The sequence below is a fragment of the Rhinatrema bivittatum genome, chromosome 15 (assembly GCF_901001135.1).
Source record: "Rhinatrema bivittatum chromosome 15, aRhiBiv1.1, whole genome shotgun sequence".
In the NCBI taxonomy this organism is placed as follows: Eukaryota; Metazoa; Chordata; class Amphibia; order Gymnophiona; family Rhinatrematidae; genus Rhinatrema; species Rhinatrema bivittatum.
The window spans coordinates 63,416,939-63,434,320 of record NC_042629.1 but is presented as its reverse complement, the minus strand read 5'-3'; the positions used below and the strand labels follow the sequence as shown (position 1 = coordinate 63,434,320).

Below are 17,382 nucleotides of genomic sequence, written 5' to 3'. Positions count from 1 at the left end.
CACACACACACACACACACACACACACACACAGTGATACCACACAATCATCAAAGCATCGTGTCTTGGGAAATCTTAATATCTGTCTCATTTTTCATCCATCCACCACCGCCATCCTTTTATAGAATCCCCTACTGAGCACACAGCTTCGTTCTGCAGAGGAAGCACAGCATGACAGGGAAGGGGAATAATAAAATACAAAATAATAAAAAAAAAAAAGTGATAAAAACAATAGCCCTCAGCCTGCCAACTGAGCCCTAGCAGCACTGCAGCCTGGGCATCCTTCGGCAAATGCCAAGCAGTAGTCACGATACATTCTCCCTCCTTCCCCGCTCTGACAGAAAGTACCATCTGGTGTCCTCAGCCCTCCCCAAGGGGGCAAGCCCTCCATCTCACTCAGAAACCAACAACAGCAAGCACCGCCCCCCGACACCCCCCCCCCCCCCCCCCCCCACATCACACGCTGCTGGGATTGTAACACAGCACATTGAACTCCAAGTTTTCATCCCAGTGCCTGAGCAGGACAAAAAGTTGCTGAGCCGTGGCCTTCACAATTGCCAAGTTCCTGCCCTCGGGAATCTCCTGCTCCCCCAGCCACATGCTGGCTTTCGCGGCCACCAGCTCCCACTCGATAAAATATGCCGCCGAGCTGTGCTCCAGCCAGGCCAGGGCAACGGCAGTCGCCCACAGCATGCCCTCCGGCTCCATTCGCTGCTGCAGCTCGATGCTGTCCAGCAAGGACTGAAGCTCAGAGCTGTCCGTCTCGGAGCCTCGGCCGCTGTCGGCCTGCGAGGGGGAAGGCGCACGGGTGCTTTCCGGTGAGGAGAAGCGGCGAATGGTGATGGCTGGTGGGGAGAGTTCCTTTTCTGGCTTTTGGGACTTGGCCAGACTTTCCACCGTGCTCCCAGAAAAATGACGCTGTCGGCTTTGCTCTTCGGACCCTTCTGCACGTCCATTCACAGTGCTGGATGGATAGTCCTTCTCCGGGGCTAGAAACTGCCCAGAGTGGCCTGGGCTGCGAAGCTCCCCTGCCGGGCCTGCTTTCCTGGTGCTGAATGAACTAGAGGAAGAGCTATGGGAAATGGGGCTGAGGGCTGCCCGGTGGCAGCTGAAAGGCGAAGTCCACTTTAACTTCTCCAGTGGGATATTGATAGCATCCGAGAATGCCTGGTTCAGCAGGAATGCTCCACAGGCCAACTGCAGGGAGACCTAAATGTGACAAAATGACAGAAAGCTTTAGAGAAGCTGCAATGCTTGCGCCATGCAAGATGATTATGTAGGAAACCCCCTAACATCAACTTAGCAATCGGCTTCCTATCTCAGTTTCCAATGCTTGCCTCCTTACCTGCAGAATCTGTCAATAAAGGCAGCAAACCTTACAGAGTCCCTACCAGGAAAATATGAGTGAACTGAGACGGGATAAAAGGCTGATTGCACAGATTATTGAGTATGGTAGCGTGCATGCACGGCATGTTGGAGAAAGAAATCCTTGTCCTAGATAGCTTACATGCCTATCAATGTAAAACTGTAAGTCCTGGACAGTATACGTGTGTGTTAAATCATGAATATGTGCAGTCCAAAGACCTGTAGGTACCATTGTTCAGATTTTTTTTTTTGCTGTTATTCAAAGCCAACTTTATAAGCAAAAGAGATAATACCATTTTTTGGGCGGGTCCTCTATGTGCCATCAAGAACACTGGTGATCCTTATAAGAGACAATCATGCTATTAATATTACCCATTTAAAGTGACGTGCAGGAAAGTAAAGCAACTTTCTCTAAGTTATACAAAGAGAATTGGTCTCAAAAGGGAAATCCAGGTACAAACTTAGCTTATAATTCCTTTGGGATTAGGAAAATACCTATGGTACCTGGATGCAATCCACTTTGAAGAATCAGGAAAGGCAGATTATAAATAAAAAATAAATCCAAACTCACCACATCACCTCTTAATTTAACTTAAGTACCAATTAGTTAAGTTGATTGGTACCGCTGATTTGATTGTCTCCTACAGTGAAAACATGCATGATAACAGCTTTCTTTTAGATCTTGAAAGCTAGTCAATGAGGAACATTAATGGAAGAGGTTCAGTGAAAGTTTGGCCAACCGGCCAAGGCCAGAGTGCCTCTACTGTTACTCACCAATGGTAAATAATCAACATTTTCATTCTCTGGTTCACTGCCTGGCTCATTCATTTTGCCCGGCGATTTATTCATGAATCCTTTGGCAGCTCGGGTTAACAGTCTTGTTTTATTTAGAGTTAATCTGCAGAGGCATGAGAAATGCAAAGGAGATGAGTAAAGTTTCTTGGGAGCCCTGCTACCTATTTTGTTCATAACTACCATTGAAAAAGAAAAACATTAAGGACTCAAAATACTCAAAAGGACTCAAAATACTCAAAAGGATTTACGCTCGTAAAAAGCAGTTTATGTGCAGAAAAGGGCTTTAGAAAATTGCCCTAGAGTTATGCAGAAGGGATTCCACTCATACCTTTACATGCACTAGAAAGAGGCATTCTGAGAGCCAAAGCTGGAGTGAAGACATCACTTATCTGCAGGTTTCCAGCCCCAATTCATTTTTTTTTTTTTTTACATTGAAGTCAATTGCTTCCTCCATTGATTTCAATGGAAAACGAATGGAATGAATATGCACATAAATGTACACAGTATACACATTTATGCCCACTCTATAGCAAGCATGTGCATGCATGCTGCGCTGGGTTCTGCGCACACCTGCTTATTTTCAAAGTGGCCTTAGGTATGTAAGTCCGCTTTGAAAATTCAGGCTAAAGTCTGCACATGCTTTTTATACACAGACTTTAGCTCTAAGTGCACTGTTATAAAATTATGAATGTTCATTGTACTTTGAAAATATACTCTGGCTCCTCCCCAAAACACATGCTCTGCATTGAAGGCTTATATATTCCTGAATGCTACTGTAGCCTTGTCAGTGCTATGTTATCAGTAGCTGAGACAGATCAGGTTTTCAGTATTCTGCCCTGCTATGCCTATACTGTAGTATCAGGTGCTTATTTAAAATAATGGGCCAGGGATAAATCTCAACATTGGCAGAACTGAGGCTCCTTTCCAATAATCAATCCAAGTACATTTTTTTCTTTTACAATAGAAGTAAGGGTCAGCAAACAAATAGTCCATTTTTTATTGGATTAACAATACATTTGTGACTAGATTTCAGAGTAATCCTCCCCTTGTCACATCAAGGGAAAGGTTTAATCACTGCCTCATATTAAAACAACTATCTACCCTCTTTGAAGCACAAAGGCTGGCCAACACGAGGACTTGTTAGCACTGTGAAACACTTGACCGCTCCTCACCTGGCAGCGAAGAGACTCTCAATGGACCTCTGTGAGTGGACAGAGGAGACCGATGGACTGCGCTGGGGAACTGACAGGAGATACAGGAAACAGGAGAGTGAAAATGTTAGTGCATGTCTGTGCCTTTGCTTTGCCATCCCAAGTTCTACTATTAGCTAGCTATTGCTCAGGACATTAACAGCTTTTAGGACAGATGGGAAGAGGGGGGTAAGAGTAGGCAAGAAGCTTTGCCATCAGTTGCAACTCAGTTGGGTTACTTTCTACAGCAGATCATTCATCCACATTGCAAGGTTCTAATCGCTGTGCTCTGGTGTGGGTCCTAAAGTTAAAGAACACTTCGAATGTATAAACATTTACCTTATAAGTTGAACTTTCCAAATAGCAAAAATTGTACTAATGCAAAATAAATATTTGTATAAATCTTAGCTGATGTCAGAGAGTGGCATGGATCGAGATCTACTGCTTATCAAGTCTTTGCTGCAATAACAATTACACTGGCAGCTATATGTGTATCAGGAGCTCATAGCATTCTCTGCATCACAGAAATAAGAGGGTTTAGGGGTAGTGATGAAAGAAGCCTTACTGGCACTGGCTCCAGAGAATGAGGGCACCACTGCTGGCCCTTTACAATTACACTGGAATCCTAAGGGCACGTATGTTTGACGAGCACCCCATGACAGGAGACGGAAAACACAAAACTGATAGGGTGAACCTGTTCTCACACCAAGAAGTCATTGCCCAAAGTGCTCAGAGGACCCCAGCACAACGCGCCAGTCACTTACCATCTGGAAAACTGCACCTCTCCCAGCCCGAGGAAGAAGGGGTACTGCACGGGGACAAGAGGTTCTCTTCTGGATCTGGAATAGAAGAATGGATCCAAATCTGCTTTACCCGTCCCTCATGTTTACCTGTTCACTTCAAAATAATCGTCAGCTTATATTACCGTTAACATCTACCAAAGGATGCCATCAGCACCAGCACCAGCAGCACCAAACTGCTTTCACCACTGACAACCACTCTTCCCAGGTCTTCCTTAATATACTTGCTTAAGTTGCTTTGAGCTCCTGTTATGATGTTCCTGTATCTCATTTTCTTAGCACATGCTGACTGCTGAGCAGTGAGCATCACTCTTCAGATGCCTCTATTTCCTTTTACATTTTATTACCAAATATTTCAGGTTCATGCTTGCCAGGTGCATATAATTTGGTAGTACTTCATTCTCTCTCTTCTCTTTCATGCCCAATGGATTACAGACCAATGTCAATTCTAATATTTCATCCAGGATGTTTCTAAAATAGGTTTCCAGCCTCTGCCACAGTTAACTTTATTAATTTGCATTTCCAAAACATCGCATAATCGATCCCATTGGACTGTAGTTCCAGTAGTTACCCCAAATTCCCTCTTTATATTCTGTAATCATGGACATAAAAGTACTCTCCAATGCACAATTTTATATATCACCAAGAAGGGGAACGTAACACTCCTCCCCCCGAAATAATGAAAGCACTCTAACCATCTGAAAACCATCTGAACTGCACTGAAAAGGAAATCATTTAATATCACAGCTGCAGTCTGAAACCCAACATACAAAATCTCCACAATCACCAAATTATTCACGACTGAAAAAAATATATATATAAGTACGCCTCCATTTTATTTACTGCAAGCTGGGACAGTGTGATATGGTAATATAGTAGATGGCAGCAGATAAAGAGCAACTGGCCCAGCTATTCTGGTCTACACTGCTAAGGATCTATCTCAGCAGCCAGCCATAGAGGCTTGAGTGCGACTAGGATATTGCCCTTCTCCAAGTTGAATTTTGTTGTCTCTCTTTGGTTGTCTACAATCTTAGGTAAATGAACATCCAAGTTCCCTCATGAGAAAAAACATATTAAGGGAAAAAGGTGAGTGTTTTGGAATATAACCTTATCTTTCCACTAGCACTCAACATTGCATCTTCTCTGCTATGGTTGCAGATCTACTTGTATTATTAATTACAGCTTCAAATTGTAACTAAAGTAAACATATTTACTAGCAGAAGTCCTAAAACTTATTTTGAAGCATGCAAAATGAATACAGCTTTTCATTTGCCTGCACCCTTACCCAACCAATCTTATCCGCCCATCAACTTCCCGTCAATCAAGAACCATCCACTATTCCATGGCTATGTCTCTGGAGACCAGGTGCCTTTCAGTTTTAATAATCTTACCCATATTAATGTGATATGCTTTGCTTACGTGCCTGGCATGAACCATAACAAATTAATATATTAATATATACTTTTAAAAAGATTCTCTCGAACGCCTGTGATTCAATCTATCCCCCATGCTGTCATCCTTTAGTTTCCATTATAAAGCTATCACGGTAATAATTTTTCAAGTTAATGAGTAAGTAATTTGTTATTTAATATCCTCACCTATTAGTTTACCATAACTCTTCTCAAGGGGCTCGACTCACCTACAGCTCATCTTGGCCTCTCTTAAGTATTCCAACAATTATTATTTCCCTTTGGATGGCTCTTCATCATCATTGGCGGGGAAGGGAGGGGTCATTATCAAAATAATCACCATATATTTGACATGAGTTGGAGATGGGCTTTCTTCACTGTGAGGATGATATTCTGAAACTGGACTGTGACCAGCAGCATCTTGCACACGGGATTCCTTACAGGGAAGGAAGATTTCTCCGAGATGAGGTTATGCTTTGTCTGCCATTCACCCCCCCCCCCCCCCTTGATTACAAGACCACACTGAGCTTCCATATTTCCTGGGTTCGGCGAGGAAGGCACATATTCCTATAAGCCCAAGTATCTGCAGGGTGGCTGAATCTCTTCCTCTGTCACATGTTTGTTAAACAACTTGCTCAGACAGCATAAAACTGCAGGGGGAAGGTCAGATGGAAAGAGATGTGTCATCAGTTCTCCCATCTGCACCGTCGCGGTCAGACCCTGGACATCCATCATGGCTCAAACCTCTTCCGACAGGACTGTTTTGTACTCTTTGCTGTTTGTTAACACTCTGGCGTGGTGCGAGGGATGCAGTAACAATAACGTACTGATTAATGAGGACTTCAACGCACATTTACTCTGAGAAGTTGAAGGGTTGGCTATAGAGCAGCCAAGTCCCGGGAGACTCTTTAGCAAATCTGTTATAAACAAGAGGACCGCCCAGGTCAGTCCTTCAGTGAAAGACGTAGAAGGGACACTGCAAGATGTGTTTATCCAAAATATGACATAAAGTCAGTTCTATCAAGGCTTAAACCAGAGCATAAACTGCATCAGTTTCTTTTTCCATAGTTGCTCCCATTGAAAGTATGGGGAGAATTTTTTGGAAAAATCTGGAGCGATGTTTGCATTAGAGTAAAATTTGATATGTTGGTTCCTTAAGAGGTCAACTCTCGGAGCAATTTACCTAGGGAAACAGATATTTAAATTGGGTATTTACCTAGCTAGCTGGCCCCAGCTGAATAGTGATACTATTAGAATGGTAAAAGTGCGCGTGGCGGAGGGAGCGGGTGGGATGTTTAGGTCAGTGGAGGAAACAAAGTGCGTTCATCTGATCTCCAAACATTCGCCCCCGTTCTGCTGCTTGCAGGTATAACCGGCGCAATGCTCATAGGTAGCTTTGCACCCATGGGCCTGTTATGCAAATCATCTACAAGGGTCTGTGCATATAAAAGTGCCCACAGACTTTGCAGCACCAGAAGTAGCCCCTCGAAGAGCCTTGGGGGATTTATTGAGGAAAGATCTGATTGAAAATAAAATAAAAATCGCTCCAGCTTCATGAATAAAAATACATCACAGTGTTTTCAATAGGGGGAAATGCCAGAGCAGTACTGGAACTATTTTATGCTTTAACAAAGTATTAATACAAGGACAATTTAAAGAGAAATTTACCTGGGTAGCCTTTCTACAAATTGCTTTCTTCAAAGCAACTAAAAAGTACAGATGGGGTTCAGAAGGTTGGTACTTTTAGCTGCATTAAAACGTGATGTGGATGAGGGGTGTAAAGACTTAGCTGGCACTGGAGGGTGAAGGGAATTGCTCAGGGTCACAAGCAGTGGCAGTGGGGGATGTGGGATTTGAACACTGCTTTCTACTGGCTTGTGGCTCTTTGCTCTAAGCCATTAGGCCACTCCACCACCAGGCATGGGATGAGCACAGAAAGGCATTTTCACATCTGTGTCTCTTTTCCCCTCCCTCCGCCTACAGAAAAAGTCGGTTCAAAGAAAGCAGGGGATCTCTGTGCTTGTGTAACCGCCTAATTGAATTTTCAAAAGGAAAACCACTGGCCGGCTTGAAGAAGTGAGCCAGATGAAGGTATCCAGCTAACTGCGTAGGGATATTTAGTGGCGTGGCAGCACCGCTGACTACACCCAGCCATCCTAAAGATAGCCAACTAACTTTATCCAACTAACTTTTAGGACTACCCTATGGCATGGCCAGGGTTGGTTGGATAGGCTATCTGGCTAACTGAATATTGGCGTTAGCCGGATAACTCATCCAGCTAAATGAACTCTGCCCCGGGATGTTCCCAGAGTGCCCAAAATATTCCAAAGTCAGCACTAAACTGGATAGCTCACAAGTTGAATACACACCCCTATGTGCATAGTGGTCTGTGGATACAAAACCACCCCATAGCCTTTGCACCTAGGCAGGCTGATGAAAATTGCCTCTTAAATACCCTTGGCATGGTATTGGGATTTTTATGAAACTTATTTCCTATCTACCATAACCTTTGGACACCCCCCCCCCCCCACTCCCAGCACTAGCACATTATGAAAATGATCCCGACTTTTGCAAGCAGCTGCAGAGATGAAAGCAGAGATGTGGCCTCCATATTGGCCGAGTCACCCTACCATGGCAACCGGCAACCTCACTGCAAGTTATCTAAAGAGAGGGCCGGGACTGGAGACTAGGGGCTTCCATTTCCAAAATAAAAAAAAAGCATGCTCAGTGCTTCACTGAAGCTCCTATGTTTTAATCTGAAAATTCACCTCATTTGCCTTGATTTAGAAACCTAAGGACTAGATTTTTCTTCATTTTTTCCCCCATAGACACAGAATGTGTGAAAAGTAAATCAGGCCCTAAGCGAGGCGCCTAATGTGAATATCAGTATTATGAACTAACTTTTTTCCTGCCCTAATTCCTCTCCGCCCCTCTCAAATTCTCACTTTTTAAGTACCTACATTTGGACGCTAATCCCCAGTCAACTTTCCAAGGGGCCAATTTAGTTGCCTTGATCCTTATTTTGGATGCCTAAACTCTTTGATCCCCCTAAAATCTCTCGAAAGTGGGCTTCTCGGGAGCAGAGCCTCCACCTTGCAGGGAAAACTTGTCCTTCTGCTCTCCAGGCGGCCACCTGCCAAACTCTGGATGAAGGAGAAGCTTCAGCTCCTGGGACCCATCTCCTTTCAAAATCCGTAGGCGCAAGGGCCAACTGGCAGGCTTCAGAGAAAAAGAGCTGGGAAAGCCCGAGGAGAGAAAGGAGGACGTATTACGGATGGGTCTCTTTCCTACTCAGCTCCCGCTTATCTCACCACTGGGTGCTGTGTTATTTCTGTCGAACATCCAGAGGACAATCGGACACCCCCGCCTGTTCCCCAGGTGGTTGACGCTGTGGTCCCTCCAAATTTGGATTTCTCCCTCAGCCGTCTTGTCTCTCTCCCTCTGACACAAGAAGCCTGCGTCAGAAATATAATACCAATGCCGCCTGTCTCTCTAAAGGACACATCACAGGCGCTTCCTCCACAGTGGAGCTTAATTAAGACAAAGTGCCTGTGTAGCTTGCAGATTTCTAAGCCCATCAGCTCTCCCCCACACATCCTAAGATGCTACTGATTATTAATTGGCTGCTACAGTCCTGTCTGCCTGATACTGATCAGCGGCTCCAGGGAATGTTCTGTTCGAGGAAGGTCTGAGAACAAAAGGTAAAATATGAATTTGAAAACGTCCTCCGTAAAACAGCTCGTGACGTGACAGAACCCTTAGGGGTAGATATTCAAAAACTTGTCTGGTTAAGTTAGCCGGAATAAGACTGATCCAGCTGACTTACAGGGGAATATCCCCCTAAACTTCACTAGTTAGCTGGATAGCTCTTATCTGGATAACTTCAGACCTGGTACTGAGCAGGTCTAACTTATCCGGTTATTGGCACTTATCTGGCTGAGTTCACTGGATAAGGAGCTCCTCCCCAATCTGCCCACATCCCGCCCACATCCCGCCACAGCTGGATACTCAAGTTGCCGGGCCACTTATCTGGCTGAATTTCGGCCTGTGGTGTGCTATAACAACATGTGCCACATACATCTGTTTCTCTCCCAAAGCTCCCTCTGGGTCTTATGCCCTCATGCAGCCCTGCTACGTCTTTCGAGCAAATGTATTCAGATCCCCGCTTCTGGTTTTATTTGTCTTCTGAGGCCGGTTTTAAAAGCTGCTTAAAATCCCTATCACCATAATGAGCTTATCAGAGGACCCTGGGAGGCGCAATTCTCGAAGAGGTTTGCGCGGGTAAAAAAAAAAACCCCAAAAAACCTTTTACCCACATTCATTGGTTGTTTGAAATTTGCCTGCCGTCCCACAAGCTTGTGCTTTCAGCTGCGCCGAGAAGAGGTATTCCCGGGGGGGGGGGGGGGAGAGGAGGTCACGTTTAGGTCGGGGGGGAATCTAAAGTCCATCTGTTGTTGGTGTTTTTGATCTCCGCCTGTGCTTTTTCCAGCAAAATTCAACTGCAGGGAAAAGCAGGTGCAAGTGACCTCACCAACTTTTAGGCTTAGCTTATGGGATAAAAAAAGTGGTCTCCATCTCGAGGCAAACTATTTAGAAATTTGCCGTCGAAATCCCATTTCCTTTGAAACTTCTCCCACCACAAAGTTAAGTCCTGCTACTTTGGGAAATGTTTCATGGATATTTTATTTTACATGATTACTTTTTCAAAATGGAAAAGGAATAGGCGTAAATGCAAACCCCGCCCAGACTCTGGGCGGGAAAGTACGAGTAACTGGGGAAAGAAGACATTTAACAATAGGGACTGTGACCATAATAAAAGGTAAACTCTCTTTTCTTAAGAAAAACTGTATAAACGCAAGGAATAAAATGCATCAGAACAAAAAAACTATGGAGAACCAATGGCAGAAAGGAGAAGCAGCCTTGTAAGCTTCAAGATTTCGTGGTGTGCCAGAGTTTGCTTGCATTTTCTCCCTCTAATTGACATAAGATGGCGACCAAAGGGGAAGCCAGAGAGAGAGAGGAAAACAGAGCCAGCCTGATGTTCTGAGAAGTTCAGCTCATTACCAGCTGCTTTGCTTGATTCTAGAGATGAAAAACGACCCTTACTCATAAAGTAAGATCCCTCGTCGGCCGCCTCTTGTCCGCAGGTGGACTGGGAGCGTCCCAACCCGATGGAGAAGCCTCGGAGACGTCTGCTGCCTGAGCTCCAGTGACCCCTCTGCTTCAGCCCAGCACCTAAGCATCAGAAACGGAGATATCGAGTCAGAAAGCTAATGCAACTGGCCACAAAACTGCGCACGAATGCCTTTTGGCGAACGATTATAACATGCCGAATATGAATAGCGTAGGTGCTCACATTCATACGACGCCATTTTGGAATGGTTTGTTACTCTGTTGGGTTAATGTTTAGCTTGGTTACGACAGCTGTACTCCTTCTTTTCAGTTTCCAGCATAACCTTCTATTGGGCCGGCAGAATGATGAGCTAACAAGGTAGCACATGAGCTTGCCAGAGCACAGTTTCCCTTCTTCAGAGGTCATTCCCATGAGGAAAGGGAAACGAGATTGAGAGATGGCAGGGCAGAAGGTGACACAGACCGAAATAACCCACCCAAGAGAAGATAGAAACGGACACATATAGGAATATAGTAGATGAGGTCAGAAAATGCCTCTCCAGCCTATCCAGTTACTCCTGCTCACACTGCTAAGGACACATCCCAGCTGTCAGCCATAGAGTGCGACTGCTTGTTAGAGATGCTAAGAGAAAAGGATTTAAAAAAGGCACAGAGAGACAGACTGAACTGGAAGGACATCCCTCCTTTAGTATCAGATGGCAACTTTAGCCTGTTTTAGTATTTCCTCATTCCCTCTGTGGCTGGTTGCAGTTTATAAGGCTCATTCCCTGCAATCTGGCAGGACCAGAATGCAGAGTGGCCTTTGAAATACCTCCCGCATCTTGCTCCCTAGCATCAAAGGCAGTTCCAAGGGCGTTCCTCCAGTAACAGGCCCTAGCTGCCCTCAAGCACAGCTGTGCCAGGTAAATGGATTATTGCTAAAGGTCCAAACTGAGGACCACAAAAGGTTAAGTGCCCAGCATTCATGTGCAAAGAAGAGGATCTAAAACCCACACCACCACCCGAGCTCTACACCTGATCTGGAGTAGCTGGCAAGTGCTATGAGTCCTTTCAGTGCCAGAATGGAGAATCTCGTATTCTATGTCTGTAAAAAAAAAAAACAAACAACCAAAACACTGTGAAACTTTACATCTACTGAACAAAATGTGGAGATTTCCCCGGAGAGAAGAAGATAGCCTATGACTTCACAAGTCTCTCCACTGTTGGAGGCGGCCGTCACTCCACGGCTCTCATTTACCTGTGTTTGCATATTCAACCACAGTCGGCAGGTAGGCGTTGTTGGTCAGATCCACGGGGACGAAGGCCGTGTACTTGCTGATCACGTTACAAGCTTTGCTGGCATGGATGGCATTTAACTGGTACCGCCTCCCAGAGCCTGTCAGACATGGAAACCCAAGGTTTAATATCAAGACGGGATCAGAGAATTATTCAGGTTTCAGCATTTGTACAGTTGCTGGGCAGCAGGAGGGAGAGGGTTAAATATTGTAGGAAGCTGCAAAGATGTCATGGAGTGGCAGAAAATTTTCAGAAAAATATCAGAGAGAGTGAAGCACTGGAAGGACCGGAGAATGAGCGACAGTCTGAGAGTTAATTAGAATAATTAGGCATGAGTTAATTAGTAATCAAAGGTCCATCAAGTCCAACCTTTTACTGATTGCCTGAAAGCTCCTTATAGAGGCTATGCCAAAGAAAAGCAAAAAAAAAAAAAAATCCCTCCACTGTACCTCTATGGCCAGTTCTGTAACAATTGTCTTCTGAATCTGAAATATGGGACTCGGTTGTTCCTATCATGAAACTACATCACCACACCCGCCAAGCCATCTACCCTCCAAAAATGTATCCAGTTTTCTTTTGAAGTTGTTCCTTGCTATTTTATTTTATTCATTTAATTCTAAACATTTGGTATTCGGTCTTTTTCTGAAACGACAGCTTTTGTTGTCTCATAGTTTCAACCCTCTTTGAGGGGAAACCCGCTTAACTTTCCTATTGTCCATGGGGCAAGAAGAGATCTCCCCCTCAACCTTCCCGCTTATAATTAGGGCCATGTGGCAAGGTAAGGAAGCCATCGGCGTCTTTTCTATGCTAGTTTGTTTTTGTACTTTTTTTTTTTGCTTTTGGATATTCACTTTCAGGACGGGCCCCCCCCCCTCCCCCGTAGCTCAGCTGCGAGCAGGCAAAGGTCCTGCCCAATGGAAGAAATGATCTAACCTCCTCCCTTCCTTCTAATGCCCACTGTGTCCCTCAGCTTTGGCTGCTGCTGCATAGATCTGCACACTCTTTCCTAGTTTATTATCAAATAATATATCAAAGAGAACTTCTGAGAGTGATGAGAAGCACAAGAGACTGCTAGAAAATCACCCTGTATTGACGCAAAGTCAAGGCTTAGAAGGTAAGACCATCATGCTATTTTAGTGAACGCTGACTACACACATATATTTAGTGACCCTTCATATGTAAGCATTATAACTTTATAATCATCGGTCTGGTATAATTTTTGTTATAATTGCAAATAAAAGAAACAACTTATCTTAACATTCCATTAGAGTCTCTGTAGTTAGATGGATAATGTGAGTTTGATGGATAACTTGGGAGTTAGATGGATAACTTGGGAGTTTAATGGATAATTTGGGAGTTTGATGGATAATTTGGATATCTTGGAGTTAGAAGGATAACTTGGGAGTTTGATGGATAACTTTGGATAACCTGGAGTTAGATGGATAACTTGGGAGTTTAATGGATAACTTGGATATCTTGGAGTTAGAAGGATAACTTGGGAGTTTGATGGATAATTTGGATAACCTGGAGTTAGATGGATATCTTGGAGTTAGATGGATAACTTGGGAGTTTGATGGATAACTTGGATATCTTGGAGTTAGATGGATAACTTGGGAGTTTGATGGATAACTTGGATATCTTGGAGTTAGAAGGATAACTTGGGAGTTTGATGGATATCTTGGAGTTAGAAGGATAACTTGGGAGTTAGAAGGATAACTTTGGAGTTTGATGGATATCTTGGAGTTAGATGGATAACTTGGGAGTTTAATGGATAACTTGGGAGTTTGATGGATAACTTGGATATCTTGGAGTTAGAAGGATAACTTGGGAGTTTGATGGATAACTTTCGAGTTTGATGGATAATTTGGATAACCTGGAATTAGATGGATATCTTGGAGTTAGATGGATAACTTGGGAGTTTGATGGATAACTTGGATATCTTGGAGTTAGAAGGATAACTTGGGAGTTTGATGGATAACTTTGGAGTTTGATGGATAATTTGGATAACCTGGAATTAGATGGATAACTTGGGACTTATCCATCTAAACAGCTTTGAATATTGTCCTCCAGATCTTTTTCCTATTTTGTGAATCTGTTCAAAATATATTGCCTTGCATATTCTTGTGCCACCCCCACCCCCATGTGTGTTACTCTACAACAGTCCACAATAAATCTCATCTGCCACATCTTAGACCATCTGCATCCCTCTGTCAAATCACCCAAGTCTTCATAGTGCATTTATAGCAGCATAGCAAAGTTTGATAACATCTGTAACACATGAAGTATTGCTAGTTAATCCACCCTCCAGATGATTGACAAAAATATTAAATAACACAAGTTATAAACCCTTGTGGGGCATCCCTTGTCATTGTCTTCTATCTGGAATATGTGCTATTAATTGTGTCTTCTTGGTGCTCCCTTGTATTCACTCAGAAATGTTCTCTCTAAGACCCGGCTCCTTAATTTGAAAATCAAAATGTTAGCAATGTCCACTTAAAACATATCTGGCAAATTCACCTTGGAAAGTTTGCTGTACCAGTCTGGAAACTCCTAATGAGGCTGCTCTGGCAACCCCTGCTACTCCTCCACCCGTGCTGACTCCTCCTAACCTTTCTCCTCCCTTCCATGCATGCCATCTCCTTTTTTTTTTTTATAATGACGCCCAGTCTTTTCCACAGAACCGATTTAGATCCCTTTATAAAATATGTGAAATACGTGTTCTGAGTTAGTCTCGAGGAACTGGATCCCTCAAACTGACCCCTGAAGTAGTAAGGGGTCACGTTTCAAAACTGCCCACATTGGTGCAGAGCCCACAGGTATGTTTACCCCCCCCCCCCCCCCCCCGCCCCCAGCTTTGCACTAGTTTTCAAAGGTAGAGTCTGGGCATAATTTCTCTTTGCAAATTTCCTTGGGAGAAAGTATCGCAGACATGAGTGCTCGCTTTTTCTGTAGATAGGGACCTTTATCAGCCAAAATAACGGAAGTAGTTTGGAAAATTCAAAGCTAGGCATGTCATTGCCTACCCCGACCCAATCCCATCTGTGTTTAGCTGGCTAATTGCCTACGTTGTTCATCTCTGGGCCTGCATGTGACAATGGAAGGCCCCAGTTTCATAATACAGAAGAGATAAAAGGGTTCCATCAGCATTTCTTTTGCTTTGCTCCCTATCAGAATAGAGGGGGATTTTTTTTTTGGTGTTTTTTAAATCACTGCTGCATTTTCTGCTTCTGGGGTAAGCGGCCTGCAGCTGACTTTGAGTTGACTCTCGCTGAACTGAACCAGATAAGGTCCAGCTTCTGCCCTCAATCCCCTTAGGTCATTTTGAACTGAATTCTGAGCGAGCTCAACGGCTCTTGACCGAGCTCATCAAACAGTGGGAATTTCAGTAGGAGAGACCCTAACGCTCTGACGTTATCCCTCTCCCATCTTACTTTTTCTCCTTTCCTCCTTCTCTCTTTGAAGCCAGTGTACTAACCTGTGGGTTTTCCCCTGGGTTAGCGGCCTCTTTTGAGTGCGAGTTTTCTACCCACAGAAATGAGCTGGACAGAAAACTCGCAGGTAAATTTGAGTTCCTAGGATGACAAGAAAAAATGATAATGACACCTCACTGAGGTGTAGATCTTTCTCTCTGAAAACTAGTGGTTGAGATGTTTTTTGCATGACGGTTCTCAAAATATTTGTTACTAATGAGCTGCTTTGCATGTGTTTTGCATCTCAGCGACTCATTATTTATGAATTTAAATAAATTTAGAGGACAAGCATTAACATCTACTACAGAGACTGGTCCAAAGTTGCAAGATTTTTCCCAGAAGGGGGTGTTATATGAAAAACAAAACTATAAACATGCCAAACACTAAAATTCTGGTGTTTCTGGGTGTTTTTGTGCAGTTTTTTCCTGCGACAAGATTTTTCAGTTTAGTACATCAGCCTCTTTATCTTTCGTCTGTTCTATCGATTGTTTGCTTTTTCTCTCTCTATTTCTCTTTGCTCTACCCCTCTCTATCTGTTTCTCTCTGTGTCCCTCTCTTTTACAGACTTGTTTAAGCCAGCCTTCCATCACCAGTGCTCGGAGCAGGGTACATAGTAAACACATAATATAATACGGTTAAAATAAAATAAGCTGATAAACGATCATAAATGCAAATAATTTAAACATTCATCATAACAACGTAAACATAACATACATAACCATCATTAAACACAATAAATCCTTCTCTCTTTCTTCCTGAGTCTCTTCATCTCTCTAATGTTAGTGAATGAATGTTTAGGCATATGGCTATGTGAAGAATGAATAAGGGAACTAATTTCAGCTTTAAAAATGTGTGATTTAGTTGGTTCATGCTTTGCGCTTTCCCAAGTTTGACCCTCCCCAATCTCTTCTTTGCTCATTTCGTTCACTCGCCGTCTCACTCATTACCATGTTCAATTTCACTTTCCTTCTCTGCCAGCTGCTCGAAATCTCGAATGATCGACTTTGCTGCCAAATGATGGAACGTTTCATTCCACAGGTCACCGTCCACGTCCTCCCTGCTCTCACGTTCTCGGAAAAGCGAGAGAATGTCAAAGGCGACCTCCCACTGGACGGCTTTCTTGCCCTGCAAGCCCTTCACCACAGCTTTGCAAACACAATGCGCCCGGGCCATTTCTCCCCCGTCATCAAGGGCTCGGTCCTGCGGAGCAGAGTCCAGAGCTGTCTCAGTTTCGAAGGTGAAAGAAGGGTGCTGGGCAGAATCTGCGAGAAAGGAACAAAGGCATTGTATGTTTCACTTTGTAATTCTGAACCTGGAAAAGGGCTCATTGCAACCATCTGAACTCAGACCTCAAAAAAACACGTTTAGAGTTAACTCTGATGAGAAGTTAAAGGCTACAAAGATTTCCTGAGATGCTAAGAGCCAGCTCCAATACATGGGAACCCTGTTCAATCTGTTGAGCCTGATTGCTTTTTTGAAGTCACAAAGGAAGCTTTGCCTGTTTAGCCCTGTTATATAATTTGTTAGGTTTAAAAAAACAGACCAGACAACATACAATGAAAACTTCTTTTGCTTTCAATAAGGATAAAAAGATATTGAATATCTATAATCAATTCAGTTGCATAGATAAAAGATGTGGTACTGTGTTAGACCACTTGAATGCATGGAAATATAGGTCAATACACAAAAAATGTATATAAGGTGAAAGCTTTCTATTGGACTGGCAATATATTTCTTGACCAGCTTTTGGAAGCTAACACTCCATTCCTCACCTATGACTTGCTCATTTTGTTTTGACCTGAGGAAGGGAGTTGTCAACTCTGGAAAACAAGTCAAGAAATGTATTGTTAGTCCAATATAAAAGGTAACCCCTTATTTATTTATTTTTTTGTTTAATGACCTTTGTTTCTGCACTGATAAACAAGTTGAAAAGGCTATGTTCCCAG

General features: G+C 43.5%; 1 protein-coding gene across 1 annotated transcript in view; it reads right to left on the bottom strand.

Annotated features, from left to right (window-relative positions):
* Positions 1–455: 455 nt before the first annotated feature.
* The window catches only part of VWA5B1 (von Willebrand factor A domain containing 5B1), an 84,454-nt gene continuing 67,527 nt past the window's right edge, over positions 456–17,382 (bottom strand). Inside the window, exons 15-20 of the mRNA XM_029578052.1 lie at positions 16,384–16,698; positions 11,929–12,066; positions 10,623–10,793; positions 3,332–3,401; positions 2,139–2,262; positions 456–1,208 (exon numbers count right to left, since the gene is read on the bottom strand). Of these exons, the coding sequence (XP_029433912.1) occupies positions 456–1,208; positions 2,139–2,262; positions 3,332–3,401; positions 10,623–10,793; positions 11,929–12,066; positions 16,384–16,698 (1,571 nt within the window). The remainder of the gene's footprint in view (positions 1,209–2,138; positions 2,263–3,331; positions 3,402–10,622; positions 10,794–11,928; positions 12,067–16,383; positions 16,699–17,382) is intronic.